This window comes from Gobio gobio (assembly GCF_949357685.1).
Source record: "Gobio gobio genome assembly, chromosome: 7".
In the NCBI taxonomy this organism is placed as follows: Eukaryota; Metazoa; Chordata; class Actinopteri; order Cypriniformes; family Gobionidae; genus Gobio; species Gobio gobio.
Window position 1 is genome coordinate 11,860,113 of NC_137103.1, and position 26,467 is coordinate 11,886,579.

At 38.2% G+C, this 26,467-nt stretch overlaps 1 protein-coding gene across 4 annotated transcripts in view; it reads left to right on the forward strand.

The window, feature by feature from the left end:
* The window catches only part of dync1i2a (dynein, cytoplasmic 1, intermediate chain 2a), a 64,484-nt gene that overhangs the window by 4,820 nt on the left and 33,197 nt on the right, over positions 1-26,467 (forward strand). For 2 of the 4 annotated variants that reach the window (XM_079821873.1, XM_079821874.1), the window contains exons 3-6: positions 2,068-2,182; positions 5,505-5,595; positions 17,010-17,063; positions 20,401-20,516. In XM_079821873.1, coding sequence (XP_079677999.1) covers positions 2,068-2,182; positions 5,505-5,595; positions 17,010-17,063; positions 20,401-20,516 — 376 coding nt within the window. The remainder of the gene's footprint in view (positions 1-2,067; positions 2,183-5,504; positions 5,596-17,009; positions 17,064-20,400; positions 20,517-26,467) is intronic. The other 2 variants (XM_079821875.1, XM_079821876.1) reach the window with 1 other exon arrangement.

The window sequence follows — 26,467 nt, forward strand, 5'->3', positions numbered from 1 at the left end:
ATCACAATTAACACAATTAAATGAATAAAAAGTGAATACTTTTACGTCACAATATTTTAAAAAACTTTGGTCGATAACGTTATATATCAAGATATACATATTCTTATGGAACATAGTTAAAAAGTACTGAAAAAATAATGATAACAGGTAATTATAGACCTATCAAAATTCAGGGCTCGACATTAAGCCTTTTCATGTGTTCATTCACTTGTCTGAGTAAAAAATGAGCTTGTCCGGAAATTTCTTAGATTTTTTTGTGTTGTAAATATAATTTATTCTGAAGTGTTCAGTCAGCTTTGACATATTTAAATCTGCATATTTATGATATTTATTTACCTTTATAAAGGTATAATAAGTGTAATATTTAATATAAAAATATAATTGTTTTTCAAATATATACTTCATCTTTCATTTTAAATTCTTAAATTTGATCAATACATTTAATTAAAATAATAAGACACTATAGGGCTGTTACCAATCAAATGAAATAATTTACACAGAAAAATTACAACTTGGCAGATTTTTTTATGATTCAAATTTGGCTGGGTGGTTAATAACACATTTGTCTGTGGTGTGACAAACTCAAAACACATTTAATTTTTACTTTACAGGGACTTTAACTGTATCATATCATGTTAAAAATATAAAAACTCCACATTTTGAATGTTTACTGCGGTAAGTTAACTGAGTTTCTCTGTGTGAGCTGCGCTCATTTGTTATGATTTCTCCTCGAGAGGCTGCGCAAGCCGCAACAACCTTGTTACCGTCAGTACATTATATATTATTATTCACTATCAAGCGCCACTTACACTAAATTAATGCAGAATCATTCTCACGTTTTGGTGACTCCCTAGTTATTTTTGGTTATTGACGTTTTAATGAGGATGCTTGTCCGGTCAGGCAAGTAAAATTCTCTTTCACTTGCCCCTTCAAAAAAATCCACTTATCCCGGACAAGCGTTAATGTCAAGCCCTGAAATTGGTTCTATTTTGATTGATCAAAATAGATATAAATAATGGAGTAAAGCAGCTTTTTTAAAATAAATAAATACTGTACGGTTTTATACACAATACTATGTTGTACTATATTGTGCATAGCTGCGATGGACTCAAACATTTACACTGGTTAACATATGTCATAGTATTATGAGGCAATGTTGTTTAAAGGTGTCCTTCCACACGTATTTCATTACTTTTGTGGCAATGTCTGAAGTTCTACCATGGACTCGGTTCATGCCTTGGTTACCTTGTTTCAAGCCATTCTAGCATGTTATAGGAAGCCTGCAGGAAGACTCAGCGAGTTCTCATTAATATTGAATGAGCTAAGCTGCTTGACTAACAGCCTGAGAGCCTGGCTATCAGCATCATTTACCCAGTGCAACAAGTAGAGGAACTTTGTTTGCTATCCTCTGGAATCGCTATAGAAATGGCTTCTTTAGGTATATTGCATATATATATATATATATATATATATATATATATATATATATATATATATATATATATATATATATATATATATATATGATGTTCAGCCATCCTTGCTGTATACAAAAACTGTCACTGAGCTAGATGAATTCTGTGGGCGCGGTCTCAACTGGGCAATTTTGTAAATGGCCTTCTCCGCTTTCTTTTCAGTGGCTAGAGCAGTTCATTTTCACATTCACGACATAACACAAATACATATGGACCTAATATATTAAAAAAATACAAGTAAAAATGGTTTTGTGTGGCACATTTAAGCAATGGATCTTCAGCACTATCTGCATATTTTCAGGCACATTACGCGAGTAGATTGAGACTGCTGAGAGTTTGGACAGTGCTAGTTTACAGTTATTGATAAACTTAAATGTTTCATGAATTAAAGAAAATTATTAGTTTGATAGTTTATCTCACAATAACTTTAACAGGGTTGTGTGGTTTAACTTGATGAATGGAGGCAACACTACAATTTGTGTCAAAATTGAGTAAATGCTGTAGTCAGATTGCTGGTTTTTGTTCTTTGGGAACAATAGAAAGTAATTTTTTTTTATGACGTGTTTGATTCACTCTGTTCTGTTTGTATCAGGCTGAGCTGAAGAAGGAGGCCGTCCCACAGCAGAATGACTCAGACCTGGAGAAGAAGCGCAGAGAGGCCGATGCTCTGCTGCAGAGTATGGGCATCACATCAGACACACCTGCGGGTAGGTCACCGACGCACCTGAGTCACGTGCACGGTAGGGGTGGGCGATATCCCATATCAATATCAATTCATATCAAAAACGTATAACAAACAATCTGAATCATGGTCTTTCCCATTTTGGAACAGCCTATGGACTTGCTGTATCTATTTGCACAATTAAAAACACAGTATTGCATTGATTTGACTGATTTGGACGTTAAGTTTAAGCTTTTAAGGAGGGTCGTTCTTATCCTCTTTAAAGGAAAAGAACGACATGCAATGATCATTTTATCTTGATTATCACGTATTTGTAATCGTTGGAAGCCAAAATTGAAAGTGAAACTACTGAAAATCGCACAGCCCTACTACTGTTGAATTGTTTTTCAAATGCGTCCCCACGCATGATATAATTTGGCCGGTCAGCACAGCCATCTAGTAGGCAATCATGCTGTATTTTAACGTTATTACGAGGGCACAAAAGATCCCAATCTCTACGATTTGCTTAAAAAGTAGCTCGTGGATGTCTTCAAGATCAATCACAATATCAAATTGTCAGATCGCCCACCGCTAGTGCTCGTTAGTGTCAGTTTCAGACAGCATGTCCTTGGATTATTCAGATTTACCTGCCCTAAGGTATCAAACTCTGATCGCTTTATGAATCGTATCGGTAAGACGACCCCTTCCTGCCAATAATATATTCAACAATGTTATGTGGGTCACAATTGTAGCAATGCATGAAGCACCACCTACTCATAGGTAACTTCCAAAACTAGGCTGCTTTATATTGTTCAGCATGCTCACAGTACAAACTTGAATCCAATGCGAAATCCATGCAGGGAAATATTTCATCTTGTGCATCCGTCACGTGAAATTTAATATCATACAGATTTCTATAAAGATGGCTGCATCTCTGCCCTGGAATTATGCTGTACAAAGGTAAATGTGACTGCACCCTAATATTCAAAAGTCTGGCTCTGCGAGACTATGTGCACTGCATAAGTTCAAACAAATGAAGAAACCCAGTGAAGTGTTGTTCATTGATTGAACACAAGGGGGCAGAAGTGCACCACAGTAGTTTTGATGGTGGGTCTCTGCAATTTCATCAAGCGCTTACATTTTCTAAATCCAAATTTGGACCCACTTTTTATTAGGGGGCCTTAACTACTATGTATTATCATTTTAATTAATAATTTGAGACAATGCACTTATTGTGTATATGCATGTTTTTACATTACAATTCATTGCCTTACAAGTACTTACATTTGAAAAAAATACCTGCATGTAATTACATCTGTAAGTAATTTCGGTAGTTACATTTATGATTACACTGTTGACACTTCCCTTACACCTAACTTTACCCTTAAACTTACCCATACCACCACACCTGTCCCTAACTTTACCCTTAAACTTAACCATACCACCACACCTGTCACTAACTTTACCCTTAAACTTACCCATACCACCACACCTGTCCCTAACTTTACCCTTAAACTTACCCATACCACCACACCTGTCCCTAACTTTACCCTTAAACTTACCCACACCACCACACCTGTCCATAACTTTACCCTTAAACTTACCCATACCACCACACCTGTCCCTAACTTTACCCTTAAACTTACCCACACCACCACACCTGTCCATAACTTTACCCTTAAACTTACCCACACCACCACACCTGTCCCTAACTTTACCCTTAAACTTACCCACACCACCACACCTGTCCCTAACTTTACCCTTAAACTTACCCACACCACCACACCTGTCCATAACTTTACCCTTAAACTTACCCATACCACCACACCTGTCCCTAACTTTACCCTTAAACTCACCCATACCACCACACCTGTCCCTAACTTTACCCTTAAACTTACCCATACCACCACACCTGTCCCTAACTTTACCCTTAAACTTACCCATACCACCACACCTGTCCCTAACCTTACCCTTAAACTTACCCACACCACCACACCTGTCCCGAACTTTACCCTTAAACTTACCCATACCACCACACCTGTCCCTAACTTTACCCTTAAACTTACCCATCCCACCACACCTGTCACTAACTTTACCCTTAAACTTACCCACACCACCACACCTGTCCCGAACTTTACCCTTAAACTTACCCATACCACCACACCTGTCCCTAACTTTACCCTTAAACTTACCCATCCCACCACACCTGTCACTAACTTTACCCTTAAACTTACCCATCCCACCACACCTGTCACTAACTTTACCCTTAAACTTACCCACACCACCACACCTGTCCCTAACTTTACCCTTAAACTTACCCACACCACCACACCTGTCCCTAACTTTACCCTTAAACTTACCCACACCACCACACCTGTACCTAACCTTACCCTTAAACTTACCCACACCACCACACCTGTCCCTAACTTTACCCTTAAACTTACCCACACCACCACACCTGTACCTAACCTTACCCTTAAACTTACCCATACCACCACACCTGTCCCTAACTTTACCCTTAAACTTACCCATCCCACCACACCTGTCACTAACTTTACCCTTAAACTTACCCATCCCACCACACCTGTCACTAACTTTACCCTTAAACTTACCCACACCACCACACCTGTCCCTAACTTTACCCTTAAACTTACCCACACCACCACACCTGTCCCTAACCTTACCCTTAAACTTACCCACACCACCACACCTGTCCCTAACTTTACCCTTAAACTTACCCATCCCACCACACCTGTCCATAACTTTACCCTTAAACTTACCCATCCCACCACACCTGTCACTAACTTTACCCTTAAACTTACCCATCCCACCACACCTGTCCCTAACTTTACCCGTATCCCACCTCAATATCAGCAAACGTGTTTTGCATTACAATATGAACACAATAATCACATTGTACTTATATTTTGATGTAAGTACATAGAAGTTAAGGCCACTAATATAATGAATATAGTGAATAATAAAAACGTTGGCTATTTTGGTTAATTATATAGTTGGTTAATTTTTGATGCTCAGTCTCAGCATGTGACCAACACAAACTAAAAATCATTTAACAGATATCAATATCCATTTTTGAATAATAGTTTGTAATTAGTTGATATTAATCTCTTTTTTTTTAAATATTGTGTAGTATTACGTCCACTAAAATCACCAAAACACCAGTTCATTAAAAGACATTGAGCAAAAATTTCTCAAAAAAGTGACGTTAGAGAAGAGCTCTAGCAGCATTTGGGTACAGAATAACACTTGAATAATGAAGTGACATTCAAACATTTGTGACTGAAATGTCCAACTGTTTTGGATGTATGCAGATGAAAGTATGTTTATCTCTTTTTCTCTTTCTTTAGCTCCTGCACCCATGTCTCCCACGGCCAAATCTGCGGGCTCTCCAAGTGAGGCAGGGAGCCAAGACTCAGCAGATGGAGCCACCGGACCAAGGTATTCTCTCTCTCTCTCTCTCTCTCTCTCTCTCTCTCTCTCTCTCTCTCTCTCTCTCTCTCTCTCTCTCTCTCTCTCTCTCTCTCTCTCTCTATCATGCATGTGGCACCAGAGAGGTCAGAGAAACCGTCAGAGAAAGGGTTGTTGTATTTTTGTGTCTGTGTGCAGGTCTGAGCAGGTAGGGAAAGGTTCTGCTGCATACATCTGTCATTAGCTGTTTTTCAGCTGTAACTTAAAAGAGAATTTACAGCTGGAAAACCCCTGAGAAGAAAAACATGAAAACTTTAGCTCTAACACCTAGTGAGCTGCCCATCTAGATGTGCTCCTAATGCAAAGGCTGTTCCAAAATGATGATAATGCGGCCGTCTAAGCCATATTCTAAAGGAGAATCACATCTACAGAGAAGGCTATCCCAGAATGCACTGCAAAAGGCTCCAATCAATGATAATTGTATAGAAGGCTGCAATGGCGATGTGTGTTTGTAGGCCAATTTGAAAGTTTGGCCAAACGATTTTTCCATTGGCTTTTGGATTATTGTAGAAAAAAAGATCTGCGACCAACAAATGTTTATGATTTTTGCATGTTTTGTTTATCGTGATCATCTTCACAATTGAACTTTTATGAATTTTGAAGACTGAATACAAACAGCAAAAGTAAAAGGCTAAACATAGAACACCACGATCACAGGACTTCAACGTCACTACCATTTAGCTTACGGCAACTCTTTCAGTCTTTATTTTAAACATTTTCCCTGAAAGTTTGAGTTATAAACAAGCGATTATACACAAAATGAGGCTGTGAAAGGGACTAGTGAGTAGATTACGTAAAATGCCCCTGACAAGCTCTCTGTAGTCCCATTTAGACACTTGTCTAAAACTATCCTTTTCAATACAAGAAAAAGTTGTAAAAAAAAGTTCAATTGGAGTATTACTGATGGATTTTATGTCGTAGAATAAAACATGAAAATATCCTGAGCTTGTGTTCACCCCAGACCAAAAACCCATTTAAAAAAAACAAACAAACATTGACTTAAGGATGATGGAACCGGAAATGCTAAAACATTAATAAAATGCTAATAAAACTTGTTTCCGAGTTTTGACCTACAAAATACATCATCCCTGGTGCTCTCTATTGTTCCATCAGAATAGTAAAAACAGTTCAGTCTTGTTGCATTTTTTTGAACCCTTTGTCTATGATTATGCCTTACATTATATGACAGCTGTGAATTATCAGTTCAAGATTCTAGTTTAGGGTTAAAAATATCTGGTAGTAAAACAATATTTGCCACTTTATTATTGTTAGTCAAAATAGAGGGTAAACTGGAAATAAGCTGGCTAGAAATTGATCCCGCATTTCCCACATGAGCCCAAAGGCTCAACTTTTCTGAGCACATGAGCTAAACACTAGGCCGTGGCTCCAGCTAGTAAAACGATATAGAAATGCTATAGATTTTTAGGCTAGAATAAGACCTGCGGGAGCAGTGTAGAGCTGCCGTGGAGAGTGTTTAACCCCTGATTACAGCAGAAACTCACACACACATACAGATGCCCCCGGGGCTTCGTGTCCACTCATATCCCGCACCACTTCACCACTTCCTACACATGCAGGTCATGTTACCAACTGCACACACACATTCTCCCTCATCACAGTCATACTCCCTCTTAATGCACTCATGACCACACACAGCTTCCGCTGATGTGGGTCGGTTTAGTATCATCTGTAAGGTTTTTATTGCCATTTTTAAGTTGGCATGAAATAAAAATGAACCCTATTTATTCTAAATGCATATTATAGATTTTATTGTGAAAAATTCATTAGTGCTTTCTAGTGACGTATGCAGTATTTTTCCAATCATTTAGTTTGGTTGAACTTAGGGATGCACCGATAATCTGAAAATAATGACAAAGTAGTTGTCTCACAAGCTCTCACTTACAAATGTTCAGATAAAAGTGTAAAATAAGCGTTTTTGCCATGCTGTCCGAGGGCATCGAGGAGCTCAGAATTTAGCCCAAACAGAGTACTTTCCCATATCCTGGCTGGGATTAGAAACCAGCCAAAAGAGAGGAGTCTTGGTGGTGGAGGGATGCAGAAAACTGTCGAGGTAACTATGTGAGTCAGCGGTATATGTATATGCCTCCTCTCGAGCTGATTAGATAACCATCTGAACGTGCTCCTTACGAACTTTGTTTATAAAACAATCTCTCGAGATGCAGACATATAAGATGCTGAGAATTAGATGAACATACACCGATCAGGCATAACATTATGACATAATCAATTATGAGTCTTTAGGATCCTAATATTGTGTTGGTCCCCCTTTTGCTGCCAAAACAGCCCTGACCCGTTGAGGCATTGACTCCACTAGACCCCTGAAGGTGTGCTGTGGTATCAGGCACCAAGATGTTAGAAACAGATCCTTTAAGTCCTGTAAATTGCGAGGTGGGGCCTCCATGGATCTGACTTCCCTCAGCACATCCCACAGATGCTGGATTGGATTGGATTTGGAGGCCATGTCAACACAGTTGTCCCATTTTTGCTTTGTGTCAGGAGCATTATCTGCTGAAAGAGCCACAGCCACCAGGGAATTATTTTTCAATGAAAGGCTGTACATGGTCTGCAACAATGCTTAGGTAGGTGGTACGTGTCAAAGTAACATCCACATGAATGGAGGACCCAAGGTTTCCCAGCAGAACATTGCCCAAAGCATCACTGCCTCCGCCTGCTTGCCTTCTTCCCATAGTGCACCTGTGCCATGTGTTCCCCAGGTAAGCAACACACACACACCCGGCCATCCACGTGATGTAAAAGAAAACGTGATTCATCAGACCAGGCCGCCTTCTTCCATTGCTCCGTGGTCCAGTTCTGATATTCACATGCCCACTATTGATGCTTTGGGCGGTGGACGGGTCAGCATGGGCAGCCTGACTGATCTGTGGCTGTGCCGCCCCATACACAACAAACTGAGATTGTGTATTCTGACACCTTTCTATCAGAACCAGCATTAACTTCTCGAGCAATCTGAGCTCCAGTAGCTCGTCTGTTTGATTCGACCACACGGGCCAGCCTTCACTCCCCATGTGCATCAATGAGCCTCAGCCGCCCATGACCCTGTGGCCGGTTCTCCACTGTTCCTTCCTTGGAGCACTTTTGATAGACACTGACCACTGCAGACCGGGAACACCCCACAAGAGCTGCAGTTTTGGAGATGCTCTGACCCAGTCGTCTAGCCATCACAATTTGGCCCTTGTCAAACTCGCTCAAATCCTTACGCTTGCCCATTTTTCCAGCTTCTAACACATCAACTTTGAGGGCAAAATGTTCACTTGCTGCCTAATATATCCCACCCACTGACAGGTGCAGTGATGAAGAGATAATCAGTGTAATCAAGGGTCACCTGTCATAATGTTATGCCTGATCAGTGTATAACACATGACACTTAGTCAACTTACAGAGTAAGCATAAACCGATCGTCACAGCTAGGGGTGTGCAATATTGACAAAAAAAGAAATCTAAATATTTTCTGGGATTTACTCGATAATGATAATTAGACGATATTTTGCTGAGTGTGTTATTGTGCTGGTACTTTGGCAGGTTTAGGACTGCCATGGTCAGCTGACTCCTAAAGTTTATGATATTCTTCATATTCTTTGTGGTGGTCAGTTCACAGAAGTGACAGAAATCATCTTTACCTTGATACATTTATTTTTTACATCTTTTGTGTCAATTTCATAAATTTAATAAAAATGAATTATAATAAGACACAATAGGGCTGTTACCAATCCAATTAAATAAGTCTCAACAAAATGAATCTTTGAAGTGCAGAGGAAACACTGAAGCTGCATCTGAAGTGGCATTTAGATCATTTACACAGACTGTTTACTGTTTGATCATTTACACAGCTCAGAAGTGACAAATTAATAACCTGCAGTTATGCATAAATAATGTTTTGATGTTTAAAACATAAAATGTTGAATAATATTGATATTTGAAATGATTTAAAACATGAAAAGATACTTTAACTGTGAAATTAACCGCCAGTAGGTGGCAGCAAGTCACTGTAACGAGCGAGTCATTGAGATTCAAACAATTCATTCAAACAGCTGATTCATTCAAGGAATGAAGCATTTGAATATCTATCTATATTAGTCATTGAATCATTGATTCAATTGATTCGTTCAAAAAGCTGATTCATTCAGTATGAAAACACTGCTGTATTTTGCTCAGAGACACAGATAAAGTGCTGTGGCTTTGTTTTGAACTATTTTTCGGTGGCGAAATAGAGCAAAAACAGGCAATATGGAAGTCTAAACTGTAAGTCACTTGATATGAACTTCTTGTTTATTAAACTTGCGTAAAATCTCAATATCACATTTGAAAAACTGCAATCTTTGTGTGATATCTTATTAACTATATTATATGATATAAATATAGCATGCAGTGAAAGCTAATGCGCACCCGCACTAGTCTAATCAACAAAACTACATCACGTACTTTGTGCGTGCACTCTCTGGGTGTGTGTGAGGGATATACTCAATAATGTCAGATCGCACATCGTTAAAACAACAATTACGATATTATCGCAGACGATATATATTGCACACCCTTAGCCACAGCTAGATTTTTGCCCCATTTTGGCCAGCATGTAAACACACTAACCTGCTTTCTGTCGGCTTATTAAAGTGTGCATGTGTAACAGGAACACATCCTTACCGTGGATTTAAGCACATCCAGACAGAGCGAACATTTTGCAGTAAGGGAGGAGAAAATATATTGTAAACGCAGACTCTTTCTTGACCCCAACAAATTATAAAAGTGTTCTCATCTCGTGTTGCAGAAGAAGTGATACAGTCAAAATGCTGCATCTGTAACTGCATGAGAGGATAATATATGGGCCGTGATGTTTTAAAGGGGTGGTAAACCACGATTTCACTATTCTAACTTTAGCTAGCGTGTAATGTTGCTGCTTGAGCATAAACAACATCTGCAAAGTTACAACGTTCAAAGTTTAAAGCAAAGGGAGATATTTGCTTTTAAAGAAATCAGTTTCTAAGGACTACAGCAAACGGCCAGCAGGCGACTACAGACATTCCTCCAGGGTTGGTGACATCACCAGCCTCAATATTTACATAAACCCCTCCTCCGAGAATATTAAATAAGGGGGGGGGGGGTGAGGCCATTTTGTATCGCGGCGGTGTTGTGGTATTGTTAGGCTGGAGTGTTGTTGCCGCGATGCCGAGGAAACGCTGTTATTTTCATCCGGATTGCAGGTCTGGGGTACTTGCTCTGTTCAGCCTTCCTTGGGACGGGGGTGCGTTGCAGAGCGTTTAACATACAGCATGTTATATGCACGTGTGTATGAGACAGAAGGGAACAGGCGCGCGCGGGGCTTCCTGCAGCACATCTTACGGAGGAAAACATCCACCTCTTCGCGATTTCAATGCCGAATTTGCACAACGTCAGCTGCGTGAAAAAAACACTGCCGGTGCGTGGATGCACGACGCGCGCGCTGCACATTTCACGGAGGACAACTTCCACAAACTTCGCGAGTTCAATACAGTATATGCACCACGGCTTGTCCTGAAAGCTGGATTTACAAACAGAAGCTGTTTACGGGCCACAACCTGTAAGTCTGATTTATTTTTCATCGATGTGTTTTCCTGTAATAGGTTGTACATTGTAGCAAGGAAGTAAACAGATGACAGCGCTGTTCTGCAAACCAGTCTGTTAAATGCTCATTCATACTTAACGTTATCCGACAAACACCTATCGTTACAAACACTAACGTTAAAATCTCAACAGCGAACTTGGCATTAGTGTAAATGATTCTTTGATTAGAGCTTTTATGTATTGTTTATCTACAGGCATGCTAAACATGGTTCTGTGTGTGATTTGGCTAACTTACTAGTTAAAGCCAGTGCTTAGTGTTCGTTTTGGGTTAGTTCTTGCGACAGATATTTGGCTATAATCGTTCTAAAAATACAAAAGTTAAAGTGCCATTCAGTAGCGATTATAGATCCGCAGTCTTTACTCTTGAGGACTGAACAGGTTCTGCTCGATCATCTTCACTCAAATGTTCTGGGTCTGATTCGGGCTCATATGGTTTTATTGACGCCGTTGTTTCTAATACTGACCAAAGCACAGCCTCTGGTAAAGGTAAGGGGCGTGGCGTTTCCGACAAACGTGCACTAGGCGGTTAGCGAATCACAACACACTGGGCCAGCTAACCAATCTGAGCCCATCGCGTATTTTTGAGGGACTGGCTTTATACAACCCGGAAAGCATCAGACCGTTTTACAAGGAGGGACAGAGCAGTGTAGAATAAAGGTCAAATATATGAAAAATAAGGCTTTTTTTTTTTTAAACGAAGCATGAACACATGTTACAGTGCACCCCACAAACACAATCAAGCCTTCAAAACAATGTGTTTTACCACCCCTTTAATGCTTTAGTTAACATCACAACTGACATAAATTAAATACTTGGATGAAATGTAGTCAGATACGCAAATTATTATGTTTTGACGTCACTACCGGGAAATAACCTGATTTATTAATAAAGTCTTGTTTACTTGCGTTGCCGGGTTGTTAGTTTGCATGTAAACCCGGACAACAGGTTATTTCAATAAGCTGATTTTTGAGTTATCAGCGTATTGATGTGCATGTAAATGTGCTCACTGTGGTCATAGTTAGTAAGCGTTTTGAGTTAGGATACCCTATTGAATTCCATGGTTTTTCGGTATCAGCGCATAATAAAAAAAAGAATTGGTCCTTGGCAGGTCTTAACTTGGAAAATAAAACCTCAGATGTACAACAACACATGACATATATCACTTTGCCATTATTTATCTAAGCAAAAATAAAGCCAAAATGGAAAAAAACATGGGTGACAATGGTAGTAATTCCATACTGTTTACATAGGAATTAAGAGAGTAAGTAACGGTCAGGCACTGCTAATCAAACGCCTTTGCAAACTGAAGCAATGTTATAAAGAGTGGAACAAAATTCCTCCAGAATGATGCGAGAGACTGATCAATCATGCAGAAAATGATTACTTCAAGTTATTGCTGCTAAAAGTGGATCTACCGGCAATTGAATGATAGGGTGTCCTAACTTTGTCACCCATGGTTTTTCCATCTTGGCTTTATTTTGACTCATTAATAATGACACAGTGTAATATGTCATGTTTTGTTGTTCATCTTAGGTTTTATTTTCCAACTGTTAAGACCTGCCAAGCTCTAGATTATTTTTTATTTTTTTTACTATGTCCTGATACAGAAAACCACGGAATTCAATAGGGTGTACTAACATTTTCACATAACTGTAGCAATGAAGTCAACCCTGCCCTTACCCTTAACTTAAGACTTCTCTCTGTTCCTTAGTAAAAGTTGCTCTCAGCAGCTTTGTGAATAGGTTTTAAGAGGAAACTCTATTTAATGCTATTTAAAAAATGCTATTTAAGAGAACTCTAAGTTGTAAGGGTAAGATAAAATGATTTGTGACTATGGACCCTGATTCTGTTACATAGTACTGAATGAAGAATAATATATTTGTATTTAATATTATTTTTAAAATATTTTCTGTCAAATTTTTGGTGTTACTTTTAAATACAATTGTGGTTATTATTATATAAAATTATTGAATTTTCTACAAAAAAACTAATTTAAAATAAGAAATTAGTCATTATTAAAAGGTCATTTTTGGTTTCGTTTCATCTAGAAGTTTTCCAGAAGTTCATCCAGAAGTTTTGGTTTTGGCCCAGAATTTTCATTTCGTTGCATCCCTAGTTAAACTCGCCCCTGCAAGTTCATCTGCCTCCACTTTTGAGTGCAACGCCCATCTCAACATCCAATCAACAACCAATGTGTAGAATCAAGTCCCTGCCCTTCATTTTTTCTTTGTAGACAATCCATTACACTTGGATGCACATCACAATACAGAACATTGTTCAGAAAACCTTGGTGCTTGAAGAACCTTTCATATTTTTAGCACTGTTTAAAATGGTAAAATCAAGTCACCTTTATTTATATAGCGCTTTATACAGTACAGATTGCAGTTTTACAGTGATAAACAGGAAAATAATGATACCCTGATTCTAACAGACTTCATTTTCTTTGAGCTTCTTTACAGACACTCCAACTGATGTCATGTTTCGGTTCAGAAGTCAGTGTTTATTCAGCTCAGATCAATAACTGTGTAAAGATAATCAATTATGAAATGAGTTCAATTAATCTATATAGCAGCTCTGGATAAAAAAGTGATGTCAACTCAATTCTGTTCTCGTCAAATAGTGTCAGTACCATAGACCGTAAAAAATACAGACAACGCCTCTTCACTACCTTCCATGTGAAGCCGCCAACGTCTGAATATGGCGTTGACATCTTACACAGATTTGGGACTGGAGTCTGCGCAGTAGAGGGCAGGAAGTAGAGCCGCATTATCAAAAGCCCGCCCACACTCTCGCAGATGCAGAACAATTCATTATGTTGGTATGAAATAAACAGTTATGGTAATGTGGAAATTAAAGCTAAAGCTCCAATCTCCTCCCAAAAATCATGAAAAAAGTCTGTTAGTGCCTCAGTGACAACTTCCCTCAGAGAAGCCGTCAATCATGAATATTAAGTGTTCTTAACTAAGCAAGCCAGAGGCGACAGTGGCAAGGAACCCAAACTCCATCAGGTGACAGAATGGATAAAAAACCTTGGGAGAAACCAGGCTCCGTCTGGGGACCAGTTTTCCTCTTGCCAATGAACCAACATGGTGTGTTTTAAAACCAGACTGCATCACAAGTCAGATTGTGCTGCTTAATATACTCTTCTCTAAAGGGTAAAAAGAAGTTCGAAAGGCCTTTGCAGCTGCGGTATACTGTTAGCGAGCATTTGGAATGATGAATATGTAAATATGTGCTGCGTTCTTTGCTCTCAATAACAAAATATCATATCATCTAATAGCTATGTGGATTTGTTTGTGAAAGCTCTGCAATTCGGTACTCCAGTCACATCACGGTTATTATACAATAGATTGCTTTAAAGCAAGCATCTTTACAGTATTAGACATTATAAACAGTGTTGGCATCTCAATTAGAATAACTTCAATTCCTGATATAAAGCACCTCTCCAATGTGTTCAAAGAAGTAAAGAAGGCGGAGCCCCAGAGCCACACCTACCTATTGCGTCATCACCACGGACCAATGGTAGTTCGAAGGTGTTTATCAGCTGGAATTAACTTCTCTGTGGAGTTTGCTTTGGTAAGCTGTTTCAAAGAAATCAGTTTTGGCCTGATTTTGTTCGAAATTACGTGACACCAGTTCGTTTTCCGATTCCACTTGAAGTATATCGGGGGCCTTAATGAAGTGTATAAATCACAATACATTGCCTTTTTCTATCAAAAATGGCCAAAAAGAAACTCTAGATACGCATCAGTCTGTTGTTCTTTTGATAGATGAAGGCTATTTCTTGCTTGTCTTAATAGAAGAAAGCAAAGTGTCTAGTTTCAGAAACAGACCCTGCACTGGTCCAGAACACATCATTTGCAACAGTGAAGAGAATGTTCATGAATAGTTATAGTTTAAAAAAAAGTTTTTTTTATCTTTCATCGTAATATAAAAAACGTCTTGTGCCGTGTTCATTTTTGGCTTGTCACTCCCTCTTATTTTTAACTGCCATAGAGAAAATATCCTGTGCAGGATTCACAGGGGAAAAGGTAGCAGATTTCATTTCATGTTGACTTTAAAATGAACCAAAATCAGAGCTCCTGAAATGTTACAAGTCTTTAGAGAGGCCTCAGACCCCAAAAACAAACCAATTGTGGCAAAACCTTAAATCTGCACACATTGTAACTTTAGCTCTGTGGCATATTTGATTTACCTGCTTAGACAATTATTTAGGTGGCAGACATCTTTTTGGCTGAACATTTGACTAATTTTGTGACAACGGTATCTAATGACATGAAACATGCTTTTAATGGCATTTCTATTATTTACTTAATGGAGTAGTTCACTCCAGAATTAACATTTCCTGATAATTGTCCTCACCCCATCTCATCCAAGATGTTCATGTCTTTCTTTCCTCAGTCGAAAAGAAATTAAAGGGATAGTTTCCCCAAAAATTTTAATTCTGTCATTTACTCACCCTCAAGTTGTTCCAAACCTGTAGGAATTTCTTTCTTCTGCTAAACACGACAGAAGATATTTTTAAGAATATGGGTAACCATAAAGTTGATGGTCCCCATTGGCTTCCATAGTAGGAAAAAACATACTATGGAAGTCTTCTTTTATGTTCAGCAGAAAAAAGAAATTCATACATGTTTGAAACAACTTGAGGGTGAGTAAATGATGACAGAATTTCGGGTGAACTATTCCTTTAAGGTTTTTGTGGAAAATCAACGGGGACCAATGGGTTGAAGGTCCAAATTGCAGTTTCAATGCTGCTTCAAAGGGGTCTATACGATCCCAGACGAGGAATAAGGGTCTTATCTAGCGAAACCATCTGTCATTTTCTTAAAAAAAAGTATACTTTTAAACTACAAATGCTCGTCTTGCACTGCTCTACGAAGCACCACACATTACGCAATCACGTTGGAAGTGTGACTTGTGATGTAGGCGGAAGTACCGACCCTGTGTTTACAAAGCGAATGTGTAAAGACTAAGTCACGCCCCTTACAAATAAAGAGTAAATTTTACTATTTTGAATTTGAGGAAAAAATGAGATGGAGCTTTTCGGCCTAACCGCCTACGTCACACGTGATCTTTCCAATGTGTTTACTTAATGCATGAAGTTCTGGACGCGCATCGCAAAGCAGTGCAAGACGGGCATTTGTGGTTAAAAATTCTATACATTTTATTTTTTTAATAAAATGACTGATGGTTTCGCTAGATAAGACCTCGGCTTATACCTCGGCTGGGATTGTGTAGAGCTCTTTGAAGCTGCATTGAAACTGGACTAGTTGGTCCCCGTTGAAGTCAGAAAATCCTGGAATGTTTTCCTCAAAAACCTTAATTTCTCTTCAAAGAAAAGAAAGACATCTTGGATTGCATGTTGTGAGTAAATGATCGGGAAATTTTAATTCTGGAGTAAACTACTCCTTTAAAATTAAATTATTTAAAGTGAATCTATGATGGTGTCATTTAATGTATATGTGATTTTCTCAAATGATCAGGTAATAACTGAGAAGTGTCTGGCACTGTACTGGAGAAGTGTGGTTTGTCTCCTGAACATCAGAACAGATGATTTCCAGGACATCTGTTTCTGTTTCTGTGTTTGTGTTGTGTTTGTCTTGCGTGTGTGTGTAGAAGCTTTTCTGCTTGTGTCTCTTAACTGCTCTGAAGTATTGTAACATTGTGTTTTTAACCAACTTTTAACAACAACCTCTCTCTCTCTCTGTGTCTGTAACCCTGTCTCGTGGCCGTGACACTAACAGGACTCTGCACTGGGACTGTGACCCCTCTACTCTTCTGCTTCACTCTGAGCTGGGGTACTGCACACTTTCTGCTCATTCTTCTTCGCTCTTTCAAACCTCTAGAGGAGTCATCAACAACAACAATAACATTTATTTATAGAGCACATTTAAATACAAAATTGATCCAAAGTGCTGTACTACAATCAGTGACAGCGCTATATACAAGCAAAGCAAAAGGTCTCGTATCATAAATGTTTAAAAACGGCTCTTTTTTCGCATTTCGCATTGCGCAGAAATTCACTGGCTTCCGCCGAAGATCACACTATAAATAAACGCGTAATCGCTTATTTTAATGTTCTCTGTGTTTATTTCCATATGACAGCGTGCTGCGGGATGTCTTTTTAATGTTCTTTTGAGCATTCAGGTCAGCTCAGGACCATGATCTGTTCACACTGGAATCTGATATTAGCCACAATTAAAACAACGTGAACAGCTTTACAAAAAAATTGGATCATCTGAGCAATTAAAGGGAATTGAACTCTAAGGCTTGCAGTGTGAACATAGCCTTACAATAATCTAGTGCATGAATCAACACATACAAAATATTCCACTGATCTCAAATGGAAAAAGCTTCCTCTAATAACCGCAACCGTTTATTAAAAAAATAGTGAAGCGTCAAAGATCACTCCAAGGTTTTTGATTTGTTTGCGTACACTGGTTCTGAGAGTGGTTGTTGGTGGCATATGCTCATGAGCAGGGATTCATTCTGCAGCATCACAGACTCGCTCCACTACAGTACTGTAGATCAACAGTGGAGAGCACTTATTGAGTATTTTTTTCATTAGTGTTAATATATTTAGAATTATGTTATTTAGAATGATAGTAAAGTCATCAAGATGATAAAATGACACTGGTATGGGAATTGTATTATAAATATGTGGTCATATATAATGACCAAAACGATTCAAAACTATCTGTAGTCTATAGCAAGCTTTTGAACAGTATTGAAGGAGTTCCCATATGCACTGTTGGCAACTTTTCCTTCACAACTGGGTCCTCATCCATTAAAATAAATAAATTATTAAAATATGGTTTTTGCTTTTGTTTGAAATTAATTTATAGATATTATGTATAAAAGTAATTTTAGGCATTTAAAGGGGTACTTCACCGCTGGAAAGATGAATGTGTATTTTAATTGGGTCATTTATGTAGTAGTAATGTGAAATTATTTTAGAAGAGTTGGTGCCTTTTAGACTGAGAAAAGCTAGAAAATGTATTTTTGACTCATATGGATGAAAGACAACAACTCCCAGAATGCACTTGCTTCGCTGCCCTACGAGGCCACTCCCACCGGTTTTGTTGTTGTGTTTTTCATTAAGAATATTAGGCTAATGAACCCACATTTCAAGCAACCCGCCCCTGAATTGGCGCTAATTCTAAACCGAAACTAAAATGAGCACGGCCGCCCAGGCATTCATTCGCGGTCTCACAGTCATTCACGGTGTGTGTCCTGTCTGGCGCGTTTTCAGATCATGCCAATGGAAGCTTAACTTTCATAGGAATTCATTGAAAACACTCGCGTTGCTCCGACCGTTCCGTTATGAATGCCCGGCCGTGCTCATTTTACATTCTGTGTGTGAGATCCCACCCCTATGGGCGGGTTGAAAACATGCAGAACCAGCTCCTACTACTAGCTGTAGTCTCTAGCCTCTGGCCAAAAAAGCCGCAGATGAGGCAAAATGACGATATTTGCATCATTGGAGGCTTTTTTCCAGACATAAAATGCATAATTCTCTCGTCTTAGGGGGACATGAGGGGGGGGAAGCACGATCATTCATACTACCGGGTTTCTACTGATACAAAACTTAATGCTAATCGCTGAAGTAACCCTTTAACTTAAAGCCTTTTAAGATCAAATATGTTTAAGATCATGAGTAACAAATTTAGGCAAGTGTGTCCGAGTTTTTATATATATACACCACGTGCAGAATTATTAGGCATGTTGATTTTCTGATCATATTTTTTTTCCAGGCACATTTTACCAATTCCAAACCACATTAAATACAACACTTCAGTTTGTGATTCTTTTTTAGTTGGGGTCATTTTTTAGGATTCTTTACCTAATTTAAGTCTCTGAGATCCTGACACCTTCACTTCTGGAGACTCCAGGTTAAAGTTGCAGCTCTGGAAAATGGTGGCGCTGGAGACTAAAGGGTTCCTGAGGGTTTCACACTTCAGTCTTCACCTTAATTCTTAATTATTTTGCGGTTAACACGTGTCTTTTCTTCACCACCTGTTTTTGTCTGATCCTGCTGACCCAATGAGCATTTCACTGTCCAATGGTCATGCCTTAACTGCAATGTCTAGTATTGCATCCTTCTCATGGGCATTTAATAATTTTTTCATTTAAAAAGACTCCATTTACACCGGGACTGTGTTTAGCGCTGTCCACTTGTGATCAGATCAGCTGAGAGGGCTGTTACAACCCTAGTAAAAAAAAACCTATACCAAAATGAATTTTAAATACATTAATTTTATACTTAGTATACTACAAAACCATTCACATATTTACTGACATATCACTTGAGACTTACTGATATAAATATATTTGAAGGATTTCTTTATTGCACTATGCACATTTCTTAATATTAATCCTAAAATGTGTTTTAATATCAATATTAGTAAGGATAGTATGATCACTGTATAATAACATAATATGTCTTTAAATGCAATATATTTAAAGTATACTTTTTAAAGTGTAAAGTGCTCAATCAAATTAAGTGTATCTTTAGTTTAACTTGTGCACTATTTCTGGATAACTAAAGTGCATTAAGTATAACATTAGTTGTTCCATTTTCGAAGACTTTAAGTATATCAATTAAGTTACCAAAAGAACAATTGCAGTTTATTTATATTAGGTACATAAATATGTAAATGTTTTTGTAGTATACTTAGCATGAAATAAATATATTTCAAATACATTTTCGTATATGTATTTTGTATGTATGAGGATAAATTTGCTGAATTTCAACAAAATGTTGGTAGTATGCAACTGCCGCTTTTATTAAAACAACAGATTAAGCTTGCGCATTTTTGTATTCCTGCCCATGGACAGTCGGATTGACAGATGGGTGGCGCCAAAATCAAAAGTACATTATGAGTGTTTTTGGCCAAAAGCAATGCCACAGGCCTTTTTATTTGTTTTCTCTAGCAAAGTAGCACCAAGTTTTTAAAAAATCCTTTCTACTGCATAGACAGCCACATTTTATTAAACGTCGTCTTAACAGCGGTGAATTAACCCTTTTCATTTGTCATCCACTTAAGAAAGATGCAGCATGCGTGTGAATTTTTAAATGTTTGGACACAGTTCCTCCCTATGATTGTGTGTCTGTGTGTTTGTGCGCTCTCCCAGACGTGGTCCTCTGAAGTTGGCAATGGCGAAGACGACCCTCGTGGATTTCCCACCCAAAGAGGTGGTGTCCTACACCAAGGAGACACAGACGCCCACCATGACAGAGCGGAAAGAGGGTAAGTTGTGATCACAACATAACAAAAATGGCCAGTATGTTATGGCCAGTAAACAAAGCAAATTTTTTCTTTATATATTTAAAAACACACACTAACATCCTGCAGTTTTACATGCTGCAGGTGAATTCAGGCATCATGATATATCTGTGATCGAATCAGTAATGGCCAATGTTTATTGGCACTTTATTTTACAATGTCCTTGTTACATATGATTCACTTTCAAAATGATATTGTCCAGCTGAAAAAAAATATTGACAGCCAATCTGAATCCACCCGAATTTAAAGAGCTTGTGCATTTAAAATGGTTGACAACAAAACTCCAGTATGAACAGAACAGAAATGTTTCGATAAAGAATTCGGTTTTTACAAACCCCGCATTTCCAAGAGCCTGCTTTGCTCTGATTGGTCAGATGTCCCAGTCTATTGTGATTGGGCTACTCCGCTCTGATTGGTCAACCGCTTGCAGTGTGTCGAAAACTAAACGGCCATTACCATGTCTGAATTTCAGCTCCGGATCTTCCTTGATACACAGTGATACAAACTGTAACGATGGCTTCGGTTTTACCGTATTCATTTTATCTCAAGTCTTCATCCTTTGAAAGTGCATTTGCCTTTGCAGCGAAGCGTCTTCTTGACATGTGGACAACACAAACCAAACTCTTCTAGGTCTCAGTTACAACTACAGTGTTTGAGGCAGCCAATGAAGACCATAGTCTGGCATTATGCACATGTGTTACAAACCTACTAGGGCTGCACAATTAATCGAAATCAAACCGCAATTGCCATTTGGCTTATGTGAGATTATGAAAACCTAAAGGCTGCAATTTTAATGAAATAAATATACGCCTAGTGTGTTAGTGAAGAGCGGCTCTCTGATCAGGAGTAAACGCTGCTCCGTCTGAAAGACTGAGTTTGAGTCACTTATAACGTGCGTTTGAAAAAACTAAAAAGAGACAACTTTTAATAACGTGTTTTTACTCACTTCATATCGTCAGTCGAGTGTTAGATATTTCCTTTTTGTGATGTGGCTTCTTATCACAGAATGAGGCAGACGATGAATTATTTTATAGTATTCTATACAGTGATGAAGTCTATGTCGATTAGCGCTGCATTATAATATACTTTATTATTATGAAAATACCCAAAACGGTTTGAAGAACTCAAATACACCATATATTGTGGCAGTTGTGTGTTTATTGTCTTCATGTTTAATCAAAGCGTTTCTTTCTATCTTTTTATTCAGCTACACAGCGCTAGCTTCACATTAGGGATTTCCTGAAACATCATTATATGACTTCTCTCTGAGGCGTATGTGGCGTTTCTGCTCGAGGGCGCCCTCTGGCCTCCAGTATGAATGAAACATGAGTGTGTTTAGTGCCCAGCAGTGCTCACTTTTGGGTAAAAAAATAGGAAAAATAATACTTCTCTAAATAAATGTATGTGACAATCCATATGTTTTGCTCCAGTGTACAGAGTTTTTTCCCCACAGTCGATGCATAAGAGGCTCATATTTCACATTAAAGACAAAAAATTAAGAAATTGATATCACAGATTACTGCAGTTTTTTTGTAAAAAGTTTTTTGTAAAATAAAAATATTATTATTATTATTATTATTATTATTATTATTATTATTATTATTATTATTGTTATATTTATTCTTAAATACAATTTTTTTATTTTTAATAATGAAAATGTTTTTTGCAGACCTTTTATATTCACAAACTGCTTTATTACACGCTACATATAAGGTATTGTGTGAAAAAGCATAATCGGGGCACTTTGATGGGCCAAGTGAACATTGCTATTGGCCAATGCTGATAATTACAAGATGGCTAAATCACTGTAGAGTATAGATCATGAACAGTATAGTATATTTCCTTTAAAATCTGATATAGAAACTGAATATACTAATGCATAAATAAACCAAATTCAAAATCCAGTATTTAAAAGAATATAGCAGTATTGGTTATGATTGTGGTCACCAGAATATTTTTCATCTCTATTTTGGATCCTCTCTTTTTTCCCTGTATTTTTGGTTACTAATGAAAATGTCTCAGAAACAAGTAGAAACTGATTCTGCAATGCTGAGAATGCAGATCAGGGTAGAAACAAGTAACACAACATCACACAGCATGACTGACACATGTCAATCATAAGAGGAGGCTGGTGAGTGGCACTGCATTTGTACCCATAGTTAGAGCACAAGCCTCTGATCTGAGAGCTATCAAGGAGTGTGTGTGTGTGTGTGTGTGATAGGGAGAGAGAGAGAGAGAACGATCAGAAGTGTATGACCCTGTTTGGAAATGATCTGACCGTAGTGAGATGAAAGCTTGGGGAAAATTGCAGAGACTCGAGAAACATAAGACGTCAAGGCAAGATTAAACACACACATCTGTTTATAGAGACCGAGTGAGGGGGGCACAGGAAATCAGCAGTAGGATATGAGAGTGTGTGTCCAAAGGCAGGTCAGGATTTGTGTAATTGCAGTCGTGCCCTTTTATGTGGCCGTTCGTGTTTTACATGTCTGTGACCGCCCCACTCGTGTCAAATACACAAGATCACTACTTTGCCGTGTGTGTGTATCTTTGAGATCTTTATTCTGTTGATGTTTGTGCGGGAGATAATGAAAAAGCATTTTAATGAAAGCCTTTTAGGGATGTATTTTTAGGGGTATCGTGACTGTCATTATTGGACAATTAAATTGCCATTGGTCTGATTAGGATGATAATTGATGCAGATATTATCAGGGCCTTTTTTTTTTTTAACTATTCTTACAGTAAATGTACAGCCCCGGTTTCACAGACAAGGCTTAAGCCTAGTCTCAGACTAAAATGCATGTTTGAACTGTTGTAACTGAAAGCAGCTTGCACTGACAAGTCTTAAAATATGTCAGAGCCATTGTTTTGTCTCAACATTGAGAATCATTACTGATGTGCATCTTAAGTGGTCTCTTAATTTTTTCCAGAGCTATATATATATATATATATATATTAATATATTAATCAAAAATTATACTGTGAATAAGGGGTGTAACGGTACACGTATTCGTACCGAACCGTTTCGGTACGGGGCTTTCCAAATACAGTCTTTAACAGTCGACTTGTTTTACGCGCAGAACACTTTCCTGCTAATTCCTGCACGAACATATTAATTATTCAGTCCATTTTATCACGAAATTCAAACGATAAATGCCGTTTTGACGCTCTTTAATGTGGTGTGACTGATCTGATCACAGTTCAACTGGCCGATCGATCATCTCTTCCTAAAGCATAAACACGAATGTACATTTGAAGGTATGTTGAGGGTACATTACAACTTACTGTCACGTAATATGTGGTGTAATTGCTCAATCTGTGTTTCAACGGCGGAAATACCTCATTATAACTGCTTGTAAACTAAACAATGTCACATAGCATCACATTTACCTCAGGCAGTCATTCAGTGTCCACAGAATAAATAAATAGCAACTGAATTTAGGCTAATAGTTTGGGCTCTGTTGTTAACCTTTAATAGTAATGTGCAAGTAAGGGCTCCCTATATAATTTACAGCAATATCTTCAATAAACTTTTAGTTATAATTTAATTTATTTAAGGACAGACACTTTTTTCCCAGTAAACCACTGTTTAATAAAAATTTATTTTGTAAAACTGCTGTACCGAACCCGTACCGAACCGTCAGTTTTGTGTACCGTTACACCCCTACTGTGTATAATTGTTGTCTGTATATATAAACACACTTATTCATGTATATGTTTAAGAAATATTTGCATATATATACTTTATATATATTTATATAATTGATCTTCTATATATAAATATAAATATTTTTAATAAATATATAGATGAATGAGTGTGTGTGTGTATGTATATATATACCTACTAATTATACATAGTACACACACATATAGTACACACACATATATATATATATATATATTTAGCTTTGACATCACAGGAATTATATTTTAAAAAAACATTCAAATAGAAAACCGTTATTAATATATTTCATAATTTTACTCTTTTATTGTGCATTTATTTGATCAAAAATAATCTTTTTTGAGCATAAGGGAATTCTTTAAAAAATATTTTTTAACTATTTTAACTATATTTTACTGTATTTTACTAGCCTGGTCCTACCAGACTCTCATACATTTCATTTGTACAGAGAGTCTGGCCACTCTCCATTGACAAGCGTTCACTTCCTTGAAGGCGGGAACTCTGTTGAAGTTTAAAACTATTGGATCTGCCCAGAGCCACTCTGGATCTGCCATAACCAATCGCTAACGTTTGGTCGCGACGCATGTCATCTCAAACTAGCGCACGACATCAACGTCATCATTCTCAGCCACTCCCTCTGTTCGCTGATTGGACCGGTTAAAATGTGAAAACCAGAGAATATACCGCAGTCCCAGACGGAGCACTGAAGGAAAATGAAAATTTAGCAGAAGTACGTAGGAGGGTGGAGCCAGGCTGGTACTTTACATTAAAGGGTTAGTTCACCCAAAAATGAAAATTCTGTCATTAATTACTTACCCTCATGTCGTTCGACACCCGTCAGACCTCCGTTCATCTTCGGAACAGAAATGAAGATATTTTAGTTGAAATCTGATGGCTCTGAAAGGCCTCCATTGGCACAATGCACGGTTCACTCTCAAGACCCTTAAAAGGTACTAAAGACGTCGTTACAAAGTCCATCTCACTACAGTGGTTCTACAATAACTTTATAGAGTGACGAGAATAGTTTTTGTGCGCAAAAAAACCCTAAATAACGACTTATATAGTGATGACGATTTCAAAACACGGCCTCATGAAGCTTCGAAGCGTTATGAATCAGTGAGTCGAATCATGATTCGGATCTGTGTCAAACCGCCAAACTGCTGAAATTTGGCGATCCAAACTGCTCATTCGACTCACTGATTCCTAACGCTTCGAAGCTTCATGAGGCCGTGTTTTGAAATCGTCATCACTATATCACCTTTCAGAGCCATCAGATTTCAGCTAAAATATCTTCATTTGTGTTCCGAAGATGAACGGAGGTCTGACGGGTGTCCAACGACATGAGGGTAAGTAATTAATGACAGAATTTTAATTTTTCGGTGAACTAACCCTTTAAACATTTTGAAAGTACTTGAGTTTGGCTTCAGTGTCTATAAGGATGCTACCTCAAACTGGGAAAAATCATATATTTTAAAGCTATTTCAGAGCATCAGAGCAAATACATAAAGATCATATCATGATGCATACCAAATATTGTCAAAAGTCTGAAAAAATACTTTATATATATATTTTTTCTTTCTTTTGTATTGCTGAGCCATCTCACTGTGTATTAAAAGTGTTAAATAAGACTTATCTGCAGACTGTCCAAAAGCTCTCCCCTCAACACACACACACACACACACACACACACAAACACCATCTCTCCTTCCATTCCTGCCACTGTATAATCATTTCATCAACTCTCTCGCTCTCTTCTGTCTCTCCTCCAGCACATAACAAATCACCCTGGGTGACATTGTGAGGTTTTCCCATCTCTCTCTCTCTCTCTCTCTCTCTCTCTGATGGAGTGGTTTGTGGTAAAGAGGCATGTGGGGCTGTTGAAGGCTCAGCTCTGTGTAGGTCAGGAGGTGTGTGGTCGTTACTGTGCCCAGCGGGACATAAGGTTGTCAGAGCTGTGTTAGAGTGATAGATACGGTTACATTCACACACGTTCAGTGCATTCTGTAAAATCTTAAATATTCAAGACTCACACGTGGATTGTGAGAGTGAGTTGCTAAATGAGCAGTGCGTGACTAGAACCACACTGGGCAAAACTAGTAGTCTGTCACATTTTAGTCCCTGTGTACACCTGGTATTAAGATGCGTTTGGTTGGTCGGATCACAAGTGGATGACACTAAATACAGGTGTAAAACGCTTTGAGCTTGTCCACTTTCAACCACTTCCAGAGGTAGT